General features: G+C 63.0%; 1 protein-coding gene across 1 annotated transcript; it reads left to right on the forward strand.

Annotated features, from left to right (window-relative positions):
* The first annotated feature begins 341 nt into the window (after positions 1–341).
* PLCB3 (phospholipase C beta 3) lies at positions 342–15,349 on the forward strand. The gene is made up of 31 exons (XM_040639301.1): positions 342–470; positions 2,885–2,962; positions 3,225–3,293; positions 3,382–3,522; positions 3,749–3,828; positions 3,910–3,963; positions 4,052–4,127; positions 4,229–4,329; positions 4,801–4,967; positions 5,054–5,200; positions 6,147–6,387; positions 6,568–6,652; positions 6,732–6,918; positions 7,693–7,898; positions 8,711–8,807; positions 8,889–8,973; positions 9,267–9,391; positions 9,710–9,864; positions 9,957–10,118; positions 10,806–10,905; positions 10,994–11,098; positions 11,279–11,370; positions 12,659–12,812; positions 12,902–12,937; positions 13,020–13,212; positions 13,629–13,770; positions 13,862–13,938; positions 14,059–14,148; positions 14,234–14,291; positions 14,579–14,665; positions 14,748–15,349. The coding sequence occupies exons 1-31, from the start codon at positions 372–374 to the stop codon at positions 14,949–14,951; spliced, it is 3,693 nt and encodes a 1,230-aa protein (XP_040495235.1). The 5' UTR covers positions 342–371; the 3' UTR covers positions 14,952–15,349.
* The last annotated feature ends 813 nt before the right edge of the window (positions 15,350–16,162 follow it).

Here is a 16,162-nt window from a genome sequence, read left to right on the forward strand (position 1 = left end):
CCCCAAGCTCTGTCCTCCAACCCCAGGCAAGTCCGGATGAGCACCCCCGGCCAAGTGCCGGGGTCCAGGTTATGCCCCTGCCCCATCCCCCCTCTGGCTGCTGTCGCCGCCCCGGCCGCCAGGGGGAGCCGCCGATACGGGGCGGGCGGGCCCGACGTGGGTGGGAGGGGGCGGCGCCGCTGCGGCCCCGCCCCCGCCCCGCCCCGCCCGGGCCCCGCCGATTCTCTGGTCTGTCCGGGACAGACTGGCGGGCGGGCGGGCGCTGACGCCGCGGGGCCGGAGCGGGCCGCGCGGGAGCGCGCGGAGGGAGCAGCGGCGCCGTCGGTCCTCGTCGGGGCTCCGAGGGTCCCCGACTCGCCCCCGGCGGGGCCATGGCGGGCGCCAGGCCCGGCGTCCACGCGCTGCAGCTGGAGCCGCCCACCGTGGTAGAGACCCTGCGGCGCGGGAGTAAGTTCATCAAATGGGACGAGGTAAGCGTGGGGGCCCCCCGTTCCACCCAGTTCCTGGGACTCCTTCGCTCAAGCTCAGTCAGACACCGGGGGCCCCCACCCGAGCCTGGCGCCCCCCCACCCCCAAGCCACTCTGGCTGTGCTCCGGAAACTTGAGTCCCCAATCGTGCCCGTAATGAAGATTTTGTCCCCCACCCCCAACCCCAGTCAATTCAGCTGTGGAAAATTTGGCTTTCCACTCTTTGACCCGGAGATTTCGAACCCCAATGAATCCCGCCCCCCCCACCTCTTTTCACTCGCCCTTTTCACCCCTCCTTGCCTGCCAGTCTGATTCTGGTTCCCCCAACCCTGGCCTGGTCCACAGACCATTGCCTGGCACTGGACTCTTGCTGGAGGACCCTGGCCCCCAATCGGGCTCAGCGCACCCCCATTCTTCCTAGTGCCCTAGCCTGAACATTGTTCTCCATTCATCACTTGTTCACCCTATTCTTGCTGCACCCCTTTGCCCTGCTTTGGAAGCCCATCCCAGCTCTCTGCTCAGGAGGGAGCACAAAGCCACCCCCTAGTGGAGTCTTTGCCCCCCAAGTTCCTCCAGCCCTGGGGAACTTTGCTCTCCACTTCTTAGCCTCAGGGACTTTGAACCCCAATAAATCCTTGGCCCCCCTTTCTACCTGCCCTGCCCCTGCTGCTTCCCAGATGCCCCGGCCCCCACCTGCGGTTCCCCGACGCGTCCTGCGCTCCACCCCCGTTTTCACACCGCCCCCTCTGCCCCCTGGGCCCCTCCTTCCCCAGGGCCTCCACCCCGTCTGCCTGAGCCTCCCCGCTGCTCCTTCCCAGTCAGGCCGGAGGCCTGGAAGACTCTGGGTTCCTTTCCGGCTGGGTGGGGCGGGTAGGCGTGGGAGCTGGGGGGAGGGGCTGGGGGCGTGGCCTGAGGCAGCAGGTGTGCCTTTAGGGGTGCCTAGGAGCTCCAGGGACCAGGGGAGACCCCTCCCCCCAGTCCTGCGTGCAGGGAAAAGTTTCTCCTTTTCCTTCCAGTGTGATAAACCCAAATAAGGAAGTGGGAACTGGGAGAGGGCCCTGGGGGTGGGGTGGGGGTTGCTGACTGGGACTTAGGGCTGAAGAGCAGGGGGCCTGGGCTGTTTTTGAAGGCCAGACGCTGGGAATGGGGCAGGGGAAGGCCCTCGGGTCAGTACCCACAGAACTCCCCTCTCCTCACACTCCTGGGGGACCTGAGCCACAGGGCAGGGTTGGGAATCCCAGGGAGGGGCTGAGGATGGGTGTCAGCACAGTGAGGTGGGGAGGCCCAGGCACCCCCAAAGTTCCAAGGCCTCCTGGCCTTTGTAAGAAAAGAGATGGGCGAGGCTGGTGCAGTCCCCAGTTTTCCAGAAAAGGAAACTGAGTCTGGAGAGTGGAGACTAATCCCAGTCCCCACAGTGGGGTTGCAGCTAAGGCCAGGAGCTGAGAGCCTAGCAGAGGTCCTGCTTCCTTCCTTCCAAGGCGTCTGGAGCCATACTGCCTGGGAGCAAATCCTAGGGCCTCCTCTTGACCTTAAGCAAGCCACATAGCCTCCCTGTGCCTTAGGCTTCTCATCTGTTAAATGGAAGGAACGATAGCACATACTTCATAAGATTGTTAGGAAGACTAAGTGAGCTCCTAAGAGGGCCGCTGGCCCTGATGACCCCCCCCCTCCTTTGGCTGCTAGTCCTGAGTCACACAGGGGTGGCCCAGGGAGTGTGCCAGCTACCAGATCCTCCTCAGAAAATAGGGCTGGCATACCCTTCCCTGCCCTCCTGCCAGCCGCATGAGGGAAGACAGAATTCACTGTCCAGTCCCAAGGGCAGGGTGAGTCCCCTTCTTGGGGGGTTTGGTCTGTATTCTGTCGGATGGGGTGAACCGCAAGACTGAGGCTCCCACTGGGTGCAGTGGGGGTGGTCATGGGGTTTGAGGCCGATGTCAGGGCTGACTGGTTGTCATGGGGCCCTGAGGGACACAAAAGCGGTAGGAGTCAGAACCCTCTGCTTTCATCCCGTAAATATTGTCGAGGGGGCTTCAGGGTGCTCTGGCTCTGGGGAGGCCTCCCAAGGAGGTGGGTCAGATTTCATGGGTCGAGAAGGAAGGAAAGAAAGGCTATCCTAGCAAAGGAACAATGCAAAAGCTGGAGGAGGGGAAAGATAGTGGTCCGTGTGACTGAGCCTTAGGGTCGGATACAGGTGAGGTCAGGAGGGGCACCGGGACCCCAAATGTCATGCCAGGGACAGTTGCGTGAGCTTCATCCTGAGGACCATAGGGGAACCACAAAGGACCTGTGGGCTAGATGAGGCTTCATCTTCACTCACCGGCAGAAACGCTGGGGTGGATGGCCCGAGGGAGCCCAGGGCCCAAGCCTGGGCCACAGCCCTCCCTCACTGACCCCTGCCGTCCCATGCCGTCCCCAGGAGGCCTCCAGTCGGAACCTGGTAACCCTGCGTGTGGACTCGAATGGCTTCTTTCTGTACTGGACCGGACCCAACATGGTGAGGGGGGGCAGTGGTACAGCTTGCTCAGGTCTAGGTCCCCTGCCCAGACCCTCGAACCCCTCCCACCCGCCCAGGAGGGTGGGGCCCAGCTGCTGGCTGACCTCTCCCACGGCTCCCTGGACAGGAAGTGCTAAGGGCGGGGGCTGAGGCTGGGGCTACAGCAGGGGGTGGCCACTCCCTGCCCTGGGTGGAGATCTTGGGGGCCCCTGGCTCTTGCCCCATAGCCTCTCAGACCTACCCTGGCATCTGGTTTCCCCAGGAGGTGGACACACTGGACATCAGTTCCATCAGGGACACGCGGACGGGGCGTTACGCCCGCCTGCCCAAGGTGAGTGACGGGGCCCTGAACTAAGAATGGGAGTGAGGCCTTGGGGGAGGGGGACACCCTTCTTTACCCTTGGCTTTCATCTACTCAGGACCCCAAGATCCGGGAGGTGCTGGGCTTTGGGGGCCCTGACGCCCGGCTGGAGGAGAAGTTGATGACGGTGGTGGCTGGGCCAGACCCAGTGAATACAACGTTCTTGAACTTCATGGCCGTGCAGGATGACACAGCCAAGGTGGGCTGGGGCCCAGGGGTCGGCCCTGGGGAGCCAAGTCAGCCATCACTTGGCGTCTGTTGCGCACGAGGCTGTTCCGTGCCCCTGTTTCTAACCGTGCTCTGACAAAGCAGGATTTAGCACTTACTGTGGATCATACCTGATTCGGGGTGTGGGGTGGGGCTGGGCCAACCCTCTGTTCCTCATTCACCCCGTCTCACCCTCACCCCATCTCCTGACCCCTCAGGTCTGGACCGAGGAGCTGTTCAAGCTGGCTATGAACATCCTGGCTCAGAACGCCTCCCGGAACACCTTCCTGCGAAAAGCGTGAGTGCCGGGCCTGCCTGCGGGGTGTCGGGGGTTCAGGTGGCCATGCCCAGCGGGTGACCCTTCTGCCTGCCTCCCCAGATACACAAAGCTGAAGCTGCAAGTGAACCAGGACGGACGGATCCCGGTGAAGAAGTGAGTACCCTTTCCCTCAGCACCTTCTCTCCTGCCCCCACCTTGGTGACCTTCGCCCCCATGACTCTGACCCTTCTCACCTGCTCAGTATCCTGAAGATGTTTTCAGCAGATAAAAAGCGAGTAGAGACTGCACTGGAATCCTGTGGCCTCAATTTCAACCGGGTGAGGGGGCAGGGGCAACATAGGGAGGGTGTCACAGTGGGTGCCTGGTCCTTTGGGGCCGAGTGGCCCTGGGTTCTCACCCCACACTTCTGGCCCCCCAGAGTGAGTCCATCCGGCCGGACGAATTTTCCTTGGAAATCTTCGAGCGGTTCCTGAATAAGTTGTGTTTGCGGCCAGACATTGACAAGATCCTGCTGGAGATGTGAGTGGGGCTGGGCCCACCTCCTAGCCCCCGGTGCTGTGTGTGTGGCCTCTGCTGGCATTCCTTCCAGCACAGTGAGGGGAAGCAGAACTTCCGGGGGTCCCTGTGGGCTGGGGCCGGGGCCGGGGCCGAGGCCGTGCTGTGAACTGCTCTGGGCTGACCCTTTGCTGGGGTTACTTGCATCAGCCTATGCTGGGGTGGGGGACCGAGCGGCTTCAATGTGCTGTGGGACTTGCCTGAGCTCTTATAGCGAGTGACCACTGGAGCTGAGGTTGGGTCCAGGGTCTGGAAGCAGGCCTAGCGGGCCAGACCCTCGGTGGCTTCCAAAGCCCTTGCTAACGCCAATGCCGGCACCTCGTGGTTAGGGAAGTGGATAGGAAAACGGAGTCCCAGAGCTCCCACTCCCAGGGTGAGGGCTTGGAACAGGGGCTGGCAGGGCTCCAGTCTGACCTAGCTTCCTACCCCGTCTAGAGGCGCCAAGGGCAAGCCGTATCTGACGCTGGAGCAGCTCATGGACTTCATCAACCAGAAGCAACGGGACCCGAGGCTCAACGAAGTGCTGTACCCACCCCTGCGGCCCTCGCAGGCCCGGCTGCTCATTGAGAAGTATGAGCCCAACCAGCAGTTCCTGGAGCGAGGTGAGCCAGCGGGGAGCCTGTCAGAGTTGGGGGGCTGGCGGCAGGAGGAGCCCCAGCTGAGCCTGCTGACCCCTCCCATCCCCCAGACCAGATGTCCATGGAGGGCTTCAGCCGCTACCTGGGAGGTGAGGAGAACGGCATCCTGCCTCTGGAGGCCCTGGATCTGAGCACAGACATGACCCAGCCGCTGAGCTCCTACTTCATCAACTCCTCGCACAACACCTATCTCACAGGTGAGCGAGCCCCCCTTGGGCGGCTGGGGTGCTGGCCTCCGTGCCCTCCGCCCTCTGCCCCTTCCATGGTTCCCTCTTTTTGGGGTGGCCAGTGCTAGGGATGCAGGCGGGGAACAGGCAGCCTATCCCGGGGGGAGCAGGGCTTCTCTGCGTGGGTGCCCCTTTCCTGGCTGGCCTGGAAGGCTTCCCTGGGGAAGGGCTGAGGCCTGCACCAGCTGGCCTGTGAGGGAGCCCTGAAGGCCGGGAGCAGGAGACTCCTTGGTGGTGCTCTTCGGCGGGAAGGAGGCCGGAGGCCGGGCGGGTGCTGGGGCAGGTGGAGGTGAGAGGGAGTGAGAAAAGGAAGGAGGCAGGGCTAGACCAGGGCGTGGAAGGAATTTGGATTTATCCTAAGTGGGCGGGAAAGGCTTTCTGGAGGTGTTAATCAGGGGAGGTGATGAGACCTGGTATGTTTTGGGAAGAATGACAAGCCAGGTGCTCTGCAGAGATTGGATGGGAGGCAGGAGGTGATGGAGGCGGTTGCGGGGCCGCGGCAGGCAGTGGAAGCAGGAGAGGGAAGCGAGGGGCCATGGGGGCGTTGGGGACGACTCCCCCCTTCAGGCCCGTAGCTGGGGGGGGTGGCGGGTGTTTATCTGCGAGAGGGTGAGTCCTGGAGGAGGAACCAGTCATCAGCCAGCGCTGCTGGATGCTGACTGTGCCCGGCTTGGACGCGTGCCAAGGGCTGGGTGGCAGGACATGGGCCCTGCCCTGGGGGATTTCAGGAGAGATGGCGCTGGTTCCACAGTGAATTAAGGAGTGATCAAGGGCTGGCCAGACGGCGTGCCAGGGCCGGGCTGGGCCGCCGCCGAGGCCTCTGCGTCTCCAGCGCGGCTGGTTCAGCACGGGCCTGGGGAGGAGGGCGGGGAGCCAGGCTGGCCGGGCGGCCGTGGTGACGGAGCCTCGCCGCCAGCGGGGCAGCTGGCCGGGACCTCGTCGGTGGAGATGTACCGCCAGGCGCTGCTGTGGGGCTGCCGCTGCGTGGAGCTGGATGTGTGGAAAGGGCGGCCGCCCGAGGAGGAGCCCTTCATCACCCACGGCTTCACCATGACCACCGAGGTGCCGCTGCGAGATGTGCTCGAGGCCATCGCGGAAACCGCCTTCAAGACCTCGCCCTACCCCGTCATCCTCTCCTTCGAGAACCACGTGGACTCGTGAGTGGGCCCCTAACCTGGGGAAACTCGCCCCCCGCCATCGGCCCAGAGGCAGCCATCCCACAGTGGCACTGTTCGACTTTTCCTGTGACCTCTGACCCTGAGGGCCTTTGATCTACCCTGGGGACATCAGCTCATCCCCCACCTCTGAACCTCTGACCTTTGACCTCGGCCCCACAGGGCAAAGCAGCAGGCCAAGATGGCCGAGTACTGCCGTTCCATCTTTGGGGACGCGCTGCTCATTGACCCACTGGACAAGTACCCGGTAGGAGGGCTTGAAGCCGTGGCAGGGTGTGGGGGGGTGAGGGCGCCCCGGCAGGCCCTGACCTGTCTGTGCCCACCAGCTGGCCCCAGGCGTCCCCCTGCCCAGCCCCCAGGACCTGATGGGCCGCATCCTGGTGAAGAACAAAAAGCGACACCGGCCCAGCACTGGTGTCCCCAACAGCTCTGTGCGTAAGCGGCCGCTGGAGCAGAGCAACTCGGCCCTGAGCGAGAGCTCTGCCGCCACCGAGCCCTCCTCACCTCAGCTCGGTACGGCCCTGGCCCAGCCTTCGCCCCGATCCTGACCCTGAACTCTCACCTCACCGAACCCTACCATCCTGGCGACCCTCCTTCTGCTCCCAGCCTGACCTCCCTCCTCACCAAGCCTCTCAGCTGAGGATGGGACCTCTGACCCCCGACCCCGGGCACGGACCTCACTGAACTGTACCCCGACTGGATTGGGTTCCATCCAGTTCCTGATCCCCCAACCTTAGCTCCCCACCTCACCGAGCCCGCCCTGCCCTCCTCTGAATTCGACCTCTGGCTTCAGTGAACTACGTCCTCATGCTTTGGCTGTGACCCTCAGACCTCTGACCCTTGTCCACTGACCCGCACTGAGTCTGTCTACCCAACTGGTGAGCTAACCCTTGACTTCTCACTTTATTGAAGTCCCCCGTACATCTGACCCCTGACCGCTCACCTCACTAAGCCTCCTCATTGGGTATGGCTCTGCTTGACGCCTGACTTGGAACCGCACTGTGTCATCCTTCACCCCCACTGCCAAGGCAGCTGTACCCCAGTTCCTGGCTTCTCACCCTTCTGAGCCACCCTACCTACCTCTCTGATGGATAGAACTCTGGACCTTGACCTTTGACCCCTGACCCCTGTGCACTACTACTGGGTTTAATACCATCTGACTCCTGACCTCTGCTCTCTCCCCCAGCTACATTGCCCTGAGGTGATCCCTTGACTTGCTCACTGAGTCACCTCCACAACCCCTGAGCATCTGTCTGTCTTGACCCCCCGTGGCCCTACCCTCTGCAGGGTCCCCCAGTTCTGACAGCTGCCCAGGCCTGAGCAACGGGGAAGAGGTGGGCCCGGAGAAGCCCAGCCTGGAGCCTCAAAAGTCTCTGGGCGAGGACGGGCTACCGAGGGGCCCTGATGCTCTTGGGTCTGCTGACCGTGAGGACGAGGAGGAAGAGGAGGAAGAGGAGGAACAGACAGATCCTAAAAAGCCGACCACAGATGAGGTCAGCCCTGTGGGCGGGAAGAGGCAGAAGAAGCATGGATTAGTTACCCTGGTGTTTGCTGAGCACCTGTGTGCTGGGCCATGATCAGAGATGTTAGCCCTGCTCTCCTGGAGTCCATAGGGGGTGTGTATATGGAGTGGGGAGAAGGGGTCTTAGGTAAACAGGCATGGAAGCAAGTGAAAGTATGCTTGTGACTGGGCTGGGGAGGGGCGAGTTAGAGTGTAGAATTGGGGGGAGGAAGGGGAGAGTGATCTGGGCAGGGAGGTTGGGCAATTGGACCTGAGGGAGAGGGACACCATGTGCAAAGGCCCTGTGGCAGGACTGGAGAGCACAGGAAGGGGCAGCATAAGACAAGAGAGTGTTGAGTTCTGAGGCGTGGAGGTGACAGAAACGATGTATCCGTGAGGGCGGGTCTGGGCGGGGCCCAGAGTGAGGAACGGTGCGGGCAGGGGTGGCCAAGTTCAGCGTTGCAGGTGTTGAGGTCAGGGCTCTTGGTGGGCCACGGAGGGGAGATGGCAGCACGGCGGTTGGAAATAATGGCTCATCTGCATGGGAATAATTGAGTCCCTGGGGTTCGGTGAGGCGTTCCAGCTTCCAAGGATCAGGGAGGCAGGAGGCAAAGGAGGAAGGTGGGGTCCAGGGCAAGGCCCCAGGGGAATGGGACCAGGACTGACAGGCCAGAGGGGCTGGGGCCCTTGCCGAGAGCCACTGGGAGTGTGATTGTAGCAGTGTGCAGGTCAGCACCTCCTTCCTGACGGGGCAGGTGATGGCTGGGGGCATGAGCCCGCTGACCCTTCATTTGGGGGCCACAGGGCACTGCTAGCAGTGAGGTCAATGCCACCGAGGAAATGTCAACACTCGTCAACTACATCGAGCCTGTCAAGTTCAAGTCCTTTGAGGCTGCTCGAAGTGAGTGGGGTAGGAGACGGTGGGAAGAGGAGCCAGCCCAGCCTTTCTAGGCCTGACCCCCTCCCACTCCTCACCCCCCAGAAAGGAACAAATGCTTCGAGATGTCATCCTTCGTGGAAACCAAGGCCATGGAGCAGCTGACCAAGAGCCCCATGGAGTTTGTGGAGTATCCTTCCACGTTGCCAGGGCTGGCGGACCAGGGTGGGGTGCTCAGAGGCTGGCTCACATGTTCTGACCCCACTGACGCCACGCGCACAGGGTCCTGACCCTCGAGCACCCTGGTCTGGGTTTGGGGCTAGCCTCAGAAACTGCTTGGGGGTGAGGTCGAGAGGCAGGGGGCCAGAAGGGCAGCTTGAGCCAAGGCCGGGAAGTGGGTTCACAGGAGCCGGGCACGGGCCTGGCGTGCCGGCCAGGAGGTGGGGGACAGTACACGGCGTGGCCCCTGACTGCCATCCTCAGATACAATAAGCAGCAGCTCAGCCGGATCTACCCCAAGGGCACCCGCGTGGACTCGTCCAACTACATGCCCCAGCTCTTCTGGAACGTCGGCTGCCAGCTTGTCGCGCTCAACTTCCAGACCCTGGGTGAGCACTGCCCTGCCTCGACCCCCTGGCCTCCGTCCTCACTGACTTCTGCTCGGTGACCCTCCCGGCGCTGTCCGAAGGGACCTCTGACTCTCTAATCCCAGATCTCTACTCTGAACCAAGACCTTGGCAAACCCCACCTCCTGACCTTGGCTGACTCTAGACCTTTCCCCCGTCTGATCTTTCCTTAGTCTGGACCCCTGATCCCATTTGATCTGACCCTAATGCTCCCTGATGCTCCCTCTGCTCTGGACCGTCCTTCCTGCCTCCTCACCCTGTTGGCTTTGCGGGCCCTCGGCCTCCCCCTGTCGCCCCCAGACGTGGCGATGCAGCTCAACGCGGGCGTGTTCGAGTACAACGGGCGCAGCGGCTACCTGCTCAAGCCCGAGTTCATGCGGCGGCCAGACAAGTCCTTCGATCCCTTCACCGAGGTCATCGTGGACGGCATCGTGGCCAATGCCTTGCGGGTCAAGGTGGGGCCGGGGAGCAGGGACGGCTCTGGCGGGTGTCCTGGGGGGGGGGGGACTCTTAGTAGTCACCTCACCCTCCTGCCCCCCACCCCCAGGTGATCTCGGGGCAGTTCCTGTCCGACAGGAAGGTGGGCATCTACGTGGAGGTGGACATGTTCGGCCTCCCCGTGGACACGCGGCGCAAGTACCGCACTCGGACCTCTCAGGGGAACTCCTTCAATCCTGTGTGGGACGAGGAGCCCTTTGACTTCCCCAAGGTGAGCTGGCGTCTGAGCCGGCCCTGCCAGGCTCTCTTGGCGGGGGGAGCAGCCAGCAGGCACGCAGGTAGTGGTCAGGGGTCGGAAGGCGGGGGTGCCGTGGGACCGCAAGTGTGGGCCTGTCACCTCCAGGCCCCCTGTAGGCCCTGCATGTGTCAGGGTCGGGCTCGGGCTCCTGGCCCTCTGTAGTCTTCGAGAAGAGGACAAGAAGGTGAGACCGCAGGAGGGCCCGCAGCCCCCCATTGCGGAGTGGGTGCAGCCCGCCCCATCTCCCAGGCAGGGAGGACTTTTCTGGGCTCACAGCCGCAAGCTCACACCAGCTCGTCCCTGCCTCCCGAATGGACTGGACCTCTGTGCCCCGTGGGGGTGGGGGTGGGGGTGGCCTCAGGCCCAGACCCAGGGATCCCAGCAGTTCCTCCCCTGGTGAGGACGAGACCCGGCCCGTCAGAGTGGTCACGCCTGGAGGGGTCGGCCCCTCCTCTTCGCTGCTCGCAGCCCTTTGTCAAGCCGTGGAGGGGTGGGCCGGCCGCCGGCTCAGTGGCAGTGCTGACCGATGGTCAGTCCTTGGGTCGGCTGGTCTGAGGGGCCGCTCGGGGTGCTGGCCTCAGTGGCAGTGGTCCATTGTGGCTCCGGGGACACAGCGGCCACGGGGCAGCTGTGAGGCTCAGCCCGGGTCTGGGCCCTCAGGTGGTGCTGCCCACACTGGCTTCGCTGCGCATCGCGGCCTTTGAGGAGGGCGGCAAGTTTGTGGGGCATCGGATTCTGCCCGTCTCTGCCATCCGCTCAGGTGAGGCCGCCTGGGCTCTGGGAAGCACGGGGGCCGTGGGGGGGGCTGCCAGGCGGGGCCCAGCCAGCCTGCCGTCCCCCGCTCGCAGGATACCACTACATCTGTCTGCGGAACGAGGCCAACCAGCCACTCTGCCTGCCGGCCCTGCTCATCTACACCGAAGCCTCTGACTACATCCCTGATGACCACCAGGGTGAGCTGGGAGCGGGGAGCCGGGCCAGGCGGGGGCAACAGGGTCTGCCCATGGCTGAGCCAGATGCTCCCATTGAGGGGGGTAAATAGAACTGTGGTCCTTCCACGGAACCAGAACAGTGGGGAAGGTGTGGCCTTGGGGGTCGTGTCTCTGAAACCCTTGCCCTCTGCCCCCACCCAGACTACGCCGAGGCCCTGATCAACCCCATCAAGCACGTCAGCCTGATGGACCAGAGAGCCAAGCAGTTGGCCGCCCTCATTGGGGAGAGCGAGGTGAGCCAGGGCAGGTGGGGGGCAGGTGGGAGGCAGCAGGCTCAGGCTGACCTGGACCCTGGGGGCTGCTGGGGGCGGGGGGTGGAGGTGCATGGGGGGGGGTGCGATGAGGGCTGATCTCTGGGCTGTGTCCTGGTAAAGCACCCTGCAGCCTTCTCCACTCTCCTCTGCCTGCACTGTGCCATCCCAGTCCCAGCTGGTGGTCTGGCCCCTCTCCCCGAGTAAGGCCTTCCTGCAGATGCCGGCTTGATGCATTTACCCACACGCTGTGCCTGGAGGGCTGGTTCCCCTTTCTGGCTTCTCTCATCCAGACCAGACAATAAAGCCAAGTGAATGCTGAGCGCCAGATCTCTGCCTGGCCGGGTGGGAGCTCTTTTCAGCCACTCGACTCATATAATCCCTCCGTACCACCTGAGTTTGGTCCTGCCACCCCAGTGTAGACATGGGAACACTGAGGCTCTCCAGCTGGGCCTCCAGCCCTCGGCTCTGCCTCCGACACTGGTCAGTGCGCCATGCTGCACGGTGTGGGGGCTTCTGGCCTCTCGGCCTCAGTAGGCTCAGCAGCCCTGGGTGACTGTCCACATGTTAAGGAGGTGGAAACTACCCCTTTTGCCTGTGAGAGGCTTTCGGGACAGCCCTGGGCTGGCACTCCTCCAGGGGCAACAGGGTCAGAGCTGATGCGCCGGGTTTGGCTACCTCACCAAAGCAGTTGGAAGCTACGGAAGCTTTTAAAACATGGGGTCCTGGGAGCCAGGAGCTGGGGAGTGGCTTCTGGGGGGAGGGGTCGGGAGCAGAGGCTCGGCCGCACGTCCAGACCTGGTCCCACGGGGCCCGTGGCGGGCGGAGAGAGAGGCTGCTCGGAGCTGTTAGCGGGAGAGGCTGGTGCCCACTCTGCGGTCACTTCCTTCACTGATTTAATCAAGAGCCAAGCAACGAGGAAGATGAGCAGCTGTGGGCAAGGGTGGAGGGGGACTCGGAGAGGGGAGGAAATTTGGGGTGGGGCCAAGGCTTTCCTGAACAATCTGGAAGTTCCTAAGCACACGAGATGGGGCCTGGCATCCTACAGACAGAATCTCACGTTCACTTTCCCACACCCCGCCTGGAAATGAGGTTTTGAAATGCTTATTTGAGACCTTTTATTTCTCTCGTAGTTGTTCCAACAGCCCCATGTGATAGACGTGGAGCCCAGGCCAGAAGGGCTGAGGGAAGCCGGCCGGGGGCACTGGGGAGCCCCGGGAGGTTAGAACCAGCATTTCTAGGAAAGAGCCTTCTGCTTTCTCCCCGTCAGGCTCAGGCCGGCCCAGAGACCTGCCAGGAGACTCAGTCTCAGCAGCTGGGGTCCCAGCTGACCCCAAACCCCACACCCAGCCCTCTGGACACCTCCCCGCGCCGGCCCCCAGGCCCTGTCACGTCCCCTACCAGCCCCTCGCTCAGCAGTCCAGGTAAGGGGCGGCCTGGGCCTGGGCGGTGGCGCGGGGCAGCTCAGCTGTGCTCTTCCCCGGCCCCTCACAGCCCTGCCTCCTCTCTCCAGGGCAGCGGGACGACCTCATCGCCAGTCTCCTGTCAGGTGCGGGCCGGGGCTCTTGTGGAGGGAGTGGGGTGCTCCTGCGGGGCCGGCGCGCCCAGCCCACCTCTGCTGTGTTGCTCAGAGGTGGCCCCGACCCCGCTGGATGAGCTCCGAGGCCACAAGGCGCTGGTGAAGCTCCGGAGCCGGCAGGAGCGAGAGCTGCGGGAGCTGCAGAAGAAGCACCAGCGAAAGGCCGTCGCCCTCACGCGCCGGCTCCTCGACGGCCTGGCTCAGGCGCGGGCAGAGGGCAGGTGCCGCCAGCGGCCGGGGGTCCTGTGAGTGTCCCGCCCGCCTGCACGCCCATGGGCAGTGTGCACGTGTGGGGGTTTTCACTGGGGCGGGCGTGGCGGGATCGCCAAGGGCTGCTCCTTGACCCCCAGCAAGTCAAGGTTTGGTGCAAGGAAGATTGAGGAGTCTTTCCACACTCGGTCCCACCCTCTCTGCCAGGGTGCCAGGCCGCTGTTGAAGTCCCCCACGAGGAGCGTGTATGTCCAGAGACTGTTGCCCCTACAGGCTCCCAGCGTTTGCACGGAGCGAATGGGCCTCGTTGTTGGCATCCTAGACCCTGCCCCCACCCCTCCCGGGGCTGGTGTCCTCCGTTGCCTGTTGGGATCTGCCCTGTCCGCCCCTGCCCTCCCAGCCCAAGTCCATGTGACAACCAGAGAGTCACCCAGAGGGGTTCTTCCTACAGAGGCGGGGAAAACGAGAAGGAGGAGGAGGAAGAGGTGAGGCGGTATCAAGAGTTCCAGAAGAGACAGGTGCAGAGTCTGCTGGAGCTGAGGGAGGCCCAGGTAGATACAGAGGCTGAGCGGAGGCTGGAGCACCTGAGACAGGTGAGGTGGGCATGTGGCAGCAAGGGACAGCCTGTCTCCTGGACAGACCTGGCATCAGCCCTGGTCACCTGTTGGCCACCTGTGTCCGTAGGCTCAGCAGCGGCTCAGGGAGATTGTCCTGGATTTTCACACAACTCAGTTCAAGAGGCTGAAGGAGATGAACGAGAGGTGAGGCAAACGACCTTGGCCAGGGGGCGGGGGGGGGCAGGGGACTCGCTGGTGCTACGAAGAGAGGAGAGCCCCCAGACCTGCCATTGACCCTTTCTCCGCCCCCACTGGCTCTTCCAGGGAGAAGAAGGAACTGCAGAAGATTCTGGACAGGAAGCGCCACAACAGTATCTCAGAGGCCAAGACAAGGGAGAAACATAAGAAGGAGGCGTAAGGGCCCTGGGGCTGGCAGCTGCTGGGGGCAGGGGGCCGCTGGGTGCCGGGCACCAAGCCCCCTGTACCGTGCTCCCTGCAGGGAACTGACAGAGATTAACCGGCGGCATATCACCGAGTCGGTCAACTCCATCCGCCGGGTGAGTGAGGCTCAGGCCCCAGCCCACCCCTCTCTTCCTTCAGTCATGAGAAACTTGCCTCCTCAGTGCTGGGCCTGAGGCTCCGTTGCTCTAGAGGGACTTCTAGAACCTTTTCCTCTGGGCCCCACAGCCCTCTTGCCCCAGTATATCTGGAGCCAACTGTCTGCCACAGTGTCCCATGGCTTTGGAGTCTTTGAGTCCGGAACCTTTGCTATAAGGTCACTTCGGAACCGTGGGCCCCCAGCCCCTCCCTGAGGGACCCTTGGCTAACCCCCCGCCCCCCGCAGCTGGAGGAGGCCCAGAAGCAGCGGCATGAGCGCCTTGTGGCCGGGCAGCAGCAGGTCCTACAGCAGCTGGCAGAAGAGGAGCCCAAGGTGAGGCCCGGGGTGAGGGGGCCACGGGCGGGCAGAGTGCCGGGGCTGGGCCTCGCCTGCGACACCCCTCCTCCTCCCTCAGCTGCTGGCCCAGCTGGCCCAGGAGTGTCAGGAGCAGCGGGCGAGGCTGCCCCAGGAGATCCGCCGGAGCCTGCTGGGCGACACGCCGGAGGGGCTGGGGGACGGGCGTCTGGTGGCCTGTGCCAGCAACGGTCACGCACCCGGGAGCGGCGGGCACCTGTCTGGCGCTGACTCGGAGAGCCAAGAGGAGAATACGAAGCTCTGAACTGGTTGAGCGAGAGGTGGCCACAGGATGGGTGCTGGGAGGGCAGGAAGCTAAGACACTAATGCTTTTTTTTTTTTTTTTTTTAACTTTTTATCTTTAGAAATTTTATTTTTTTAAACTGGGGCAAGCACCCCACACTAACTCCCTTCTTTCACCCTCCTGGGCCCCATGAGTCCCCAGCCCCTCCTTCCTGCCTTCAGTCCTAAGGAAGGTGCTGGGTCACTGTGGGCCACAAGGGTTTTGCCCTCCCATGATACCCACACCCCAGAGTGGGAGCTGTCTCCCTCACTTCCCCGGGGAACACTGGCAGAGACTTTGAGCTCTGGGAAGTAGGGGGTCACATGCTTTCTCTGTTCTTTGGGAATTTTTTTTACATGAATAAAAGTGGATTTCAGGGACCCTGTGTGCAGTGTGCTTTGGGTGGGGCAGTTCTGGAGAGGACCCTGGGCCCCGGGCCTGGCTCTGCCGCTCTCCTGGGGCTTTGGTTTCCTCATCTGTAAAATGGGCTGGTGGGCATTGTGGGGTTGAGGTCAGGCCCCCAGCGGAGGGCTGCTGGGTTTCAACCTTGAGACCTCTTTGCTTGGGTCCTTGCACATCTTCCCAGTGACCTGCCATCAGAGGCCCTGTGGCCTCCCCCAGGCTTTCCCACCTTTATGCCCTCTGTCTGTCCCTGGCCCATCACTTCTTGCCCCCCCCCCCCATTACTTTCTCCCTCGTAGGTTCTTCTTGTCCTCCCTTCACAGAGGCTCAGGCCTCTGCTTCAGGAAGCCTTCCCTGCCCCCCCTTCCTGTCGCCTGATAATGACCCAAGTGCCCATCATTTTCTGCTGAGGCTGCTCTGGGCCCCTCACAGGCAGTTGACTCTAATCGGAGATGGACCTGGTCTGCTCAGAACCAGCCCAACTTCGGGGTCCCTGGGCTCTCAGTGATACAGTAGGTGGGGGAGGGGTGGGCCTGGTAGTTGACTCTTGGGAGAAAGGAAGCTGACAGTCACAGACGCTCACAGGGACTGGGAGACGCAGCATCCCCCTCATCCCTGTGAGGGCGATATTATGCCTGTCTTACAGATGAAGAAACTGAGGCCCAGAGCAGAAGTCACAGGTGCCAGGCCACAGCTAAGTCAAGATGTCCTGACCTGGAGGCAGGGTGGGCCTGGACCCTGTATTGGCTGTCTTCAGCCTCGGGACAGCGTGGAGTGGCAGAGACCCCTCA

This window comes from Ursus maritimus, unplaced genomic scaffold (genome assembly GCF_017311325.1).
Source record: "Ursus maritimus isolate PB19 unplaced genomic scaffold, ASM1731132v1 scaffold_23, whole genome shotgun sequence".
Taxonomy (NCBI): Eukaryota; Metazoa; Chordata; class Mammalia; order Carnivora; family Ursidae; genus Ursus; species Ursus maritimus.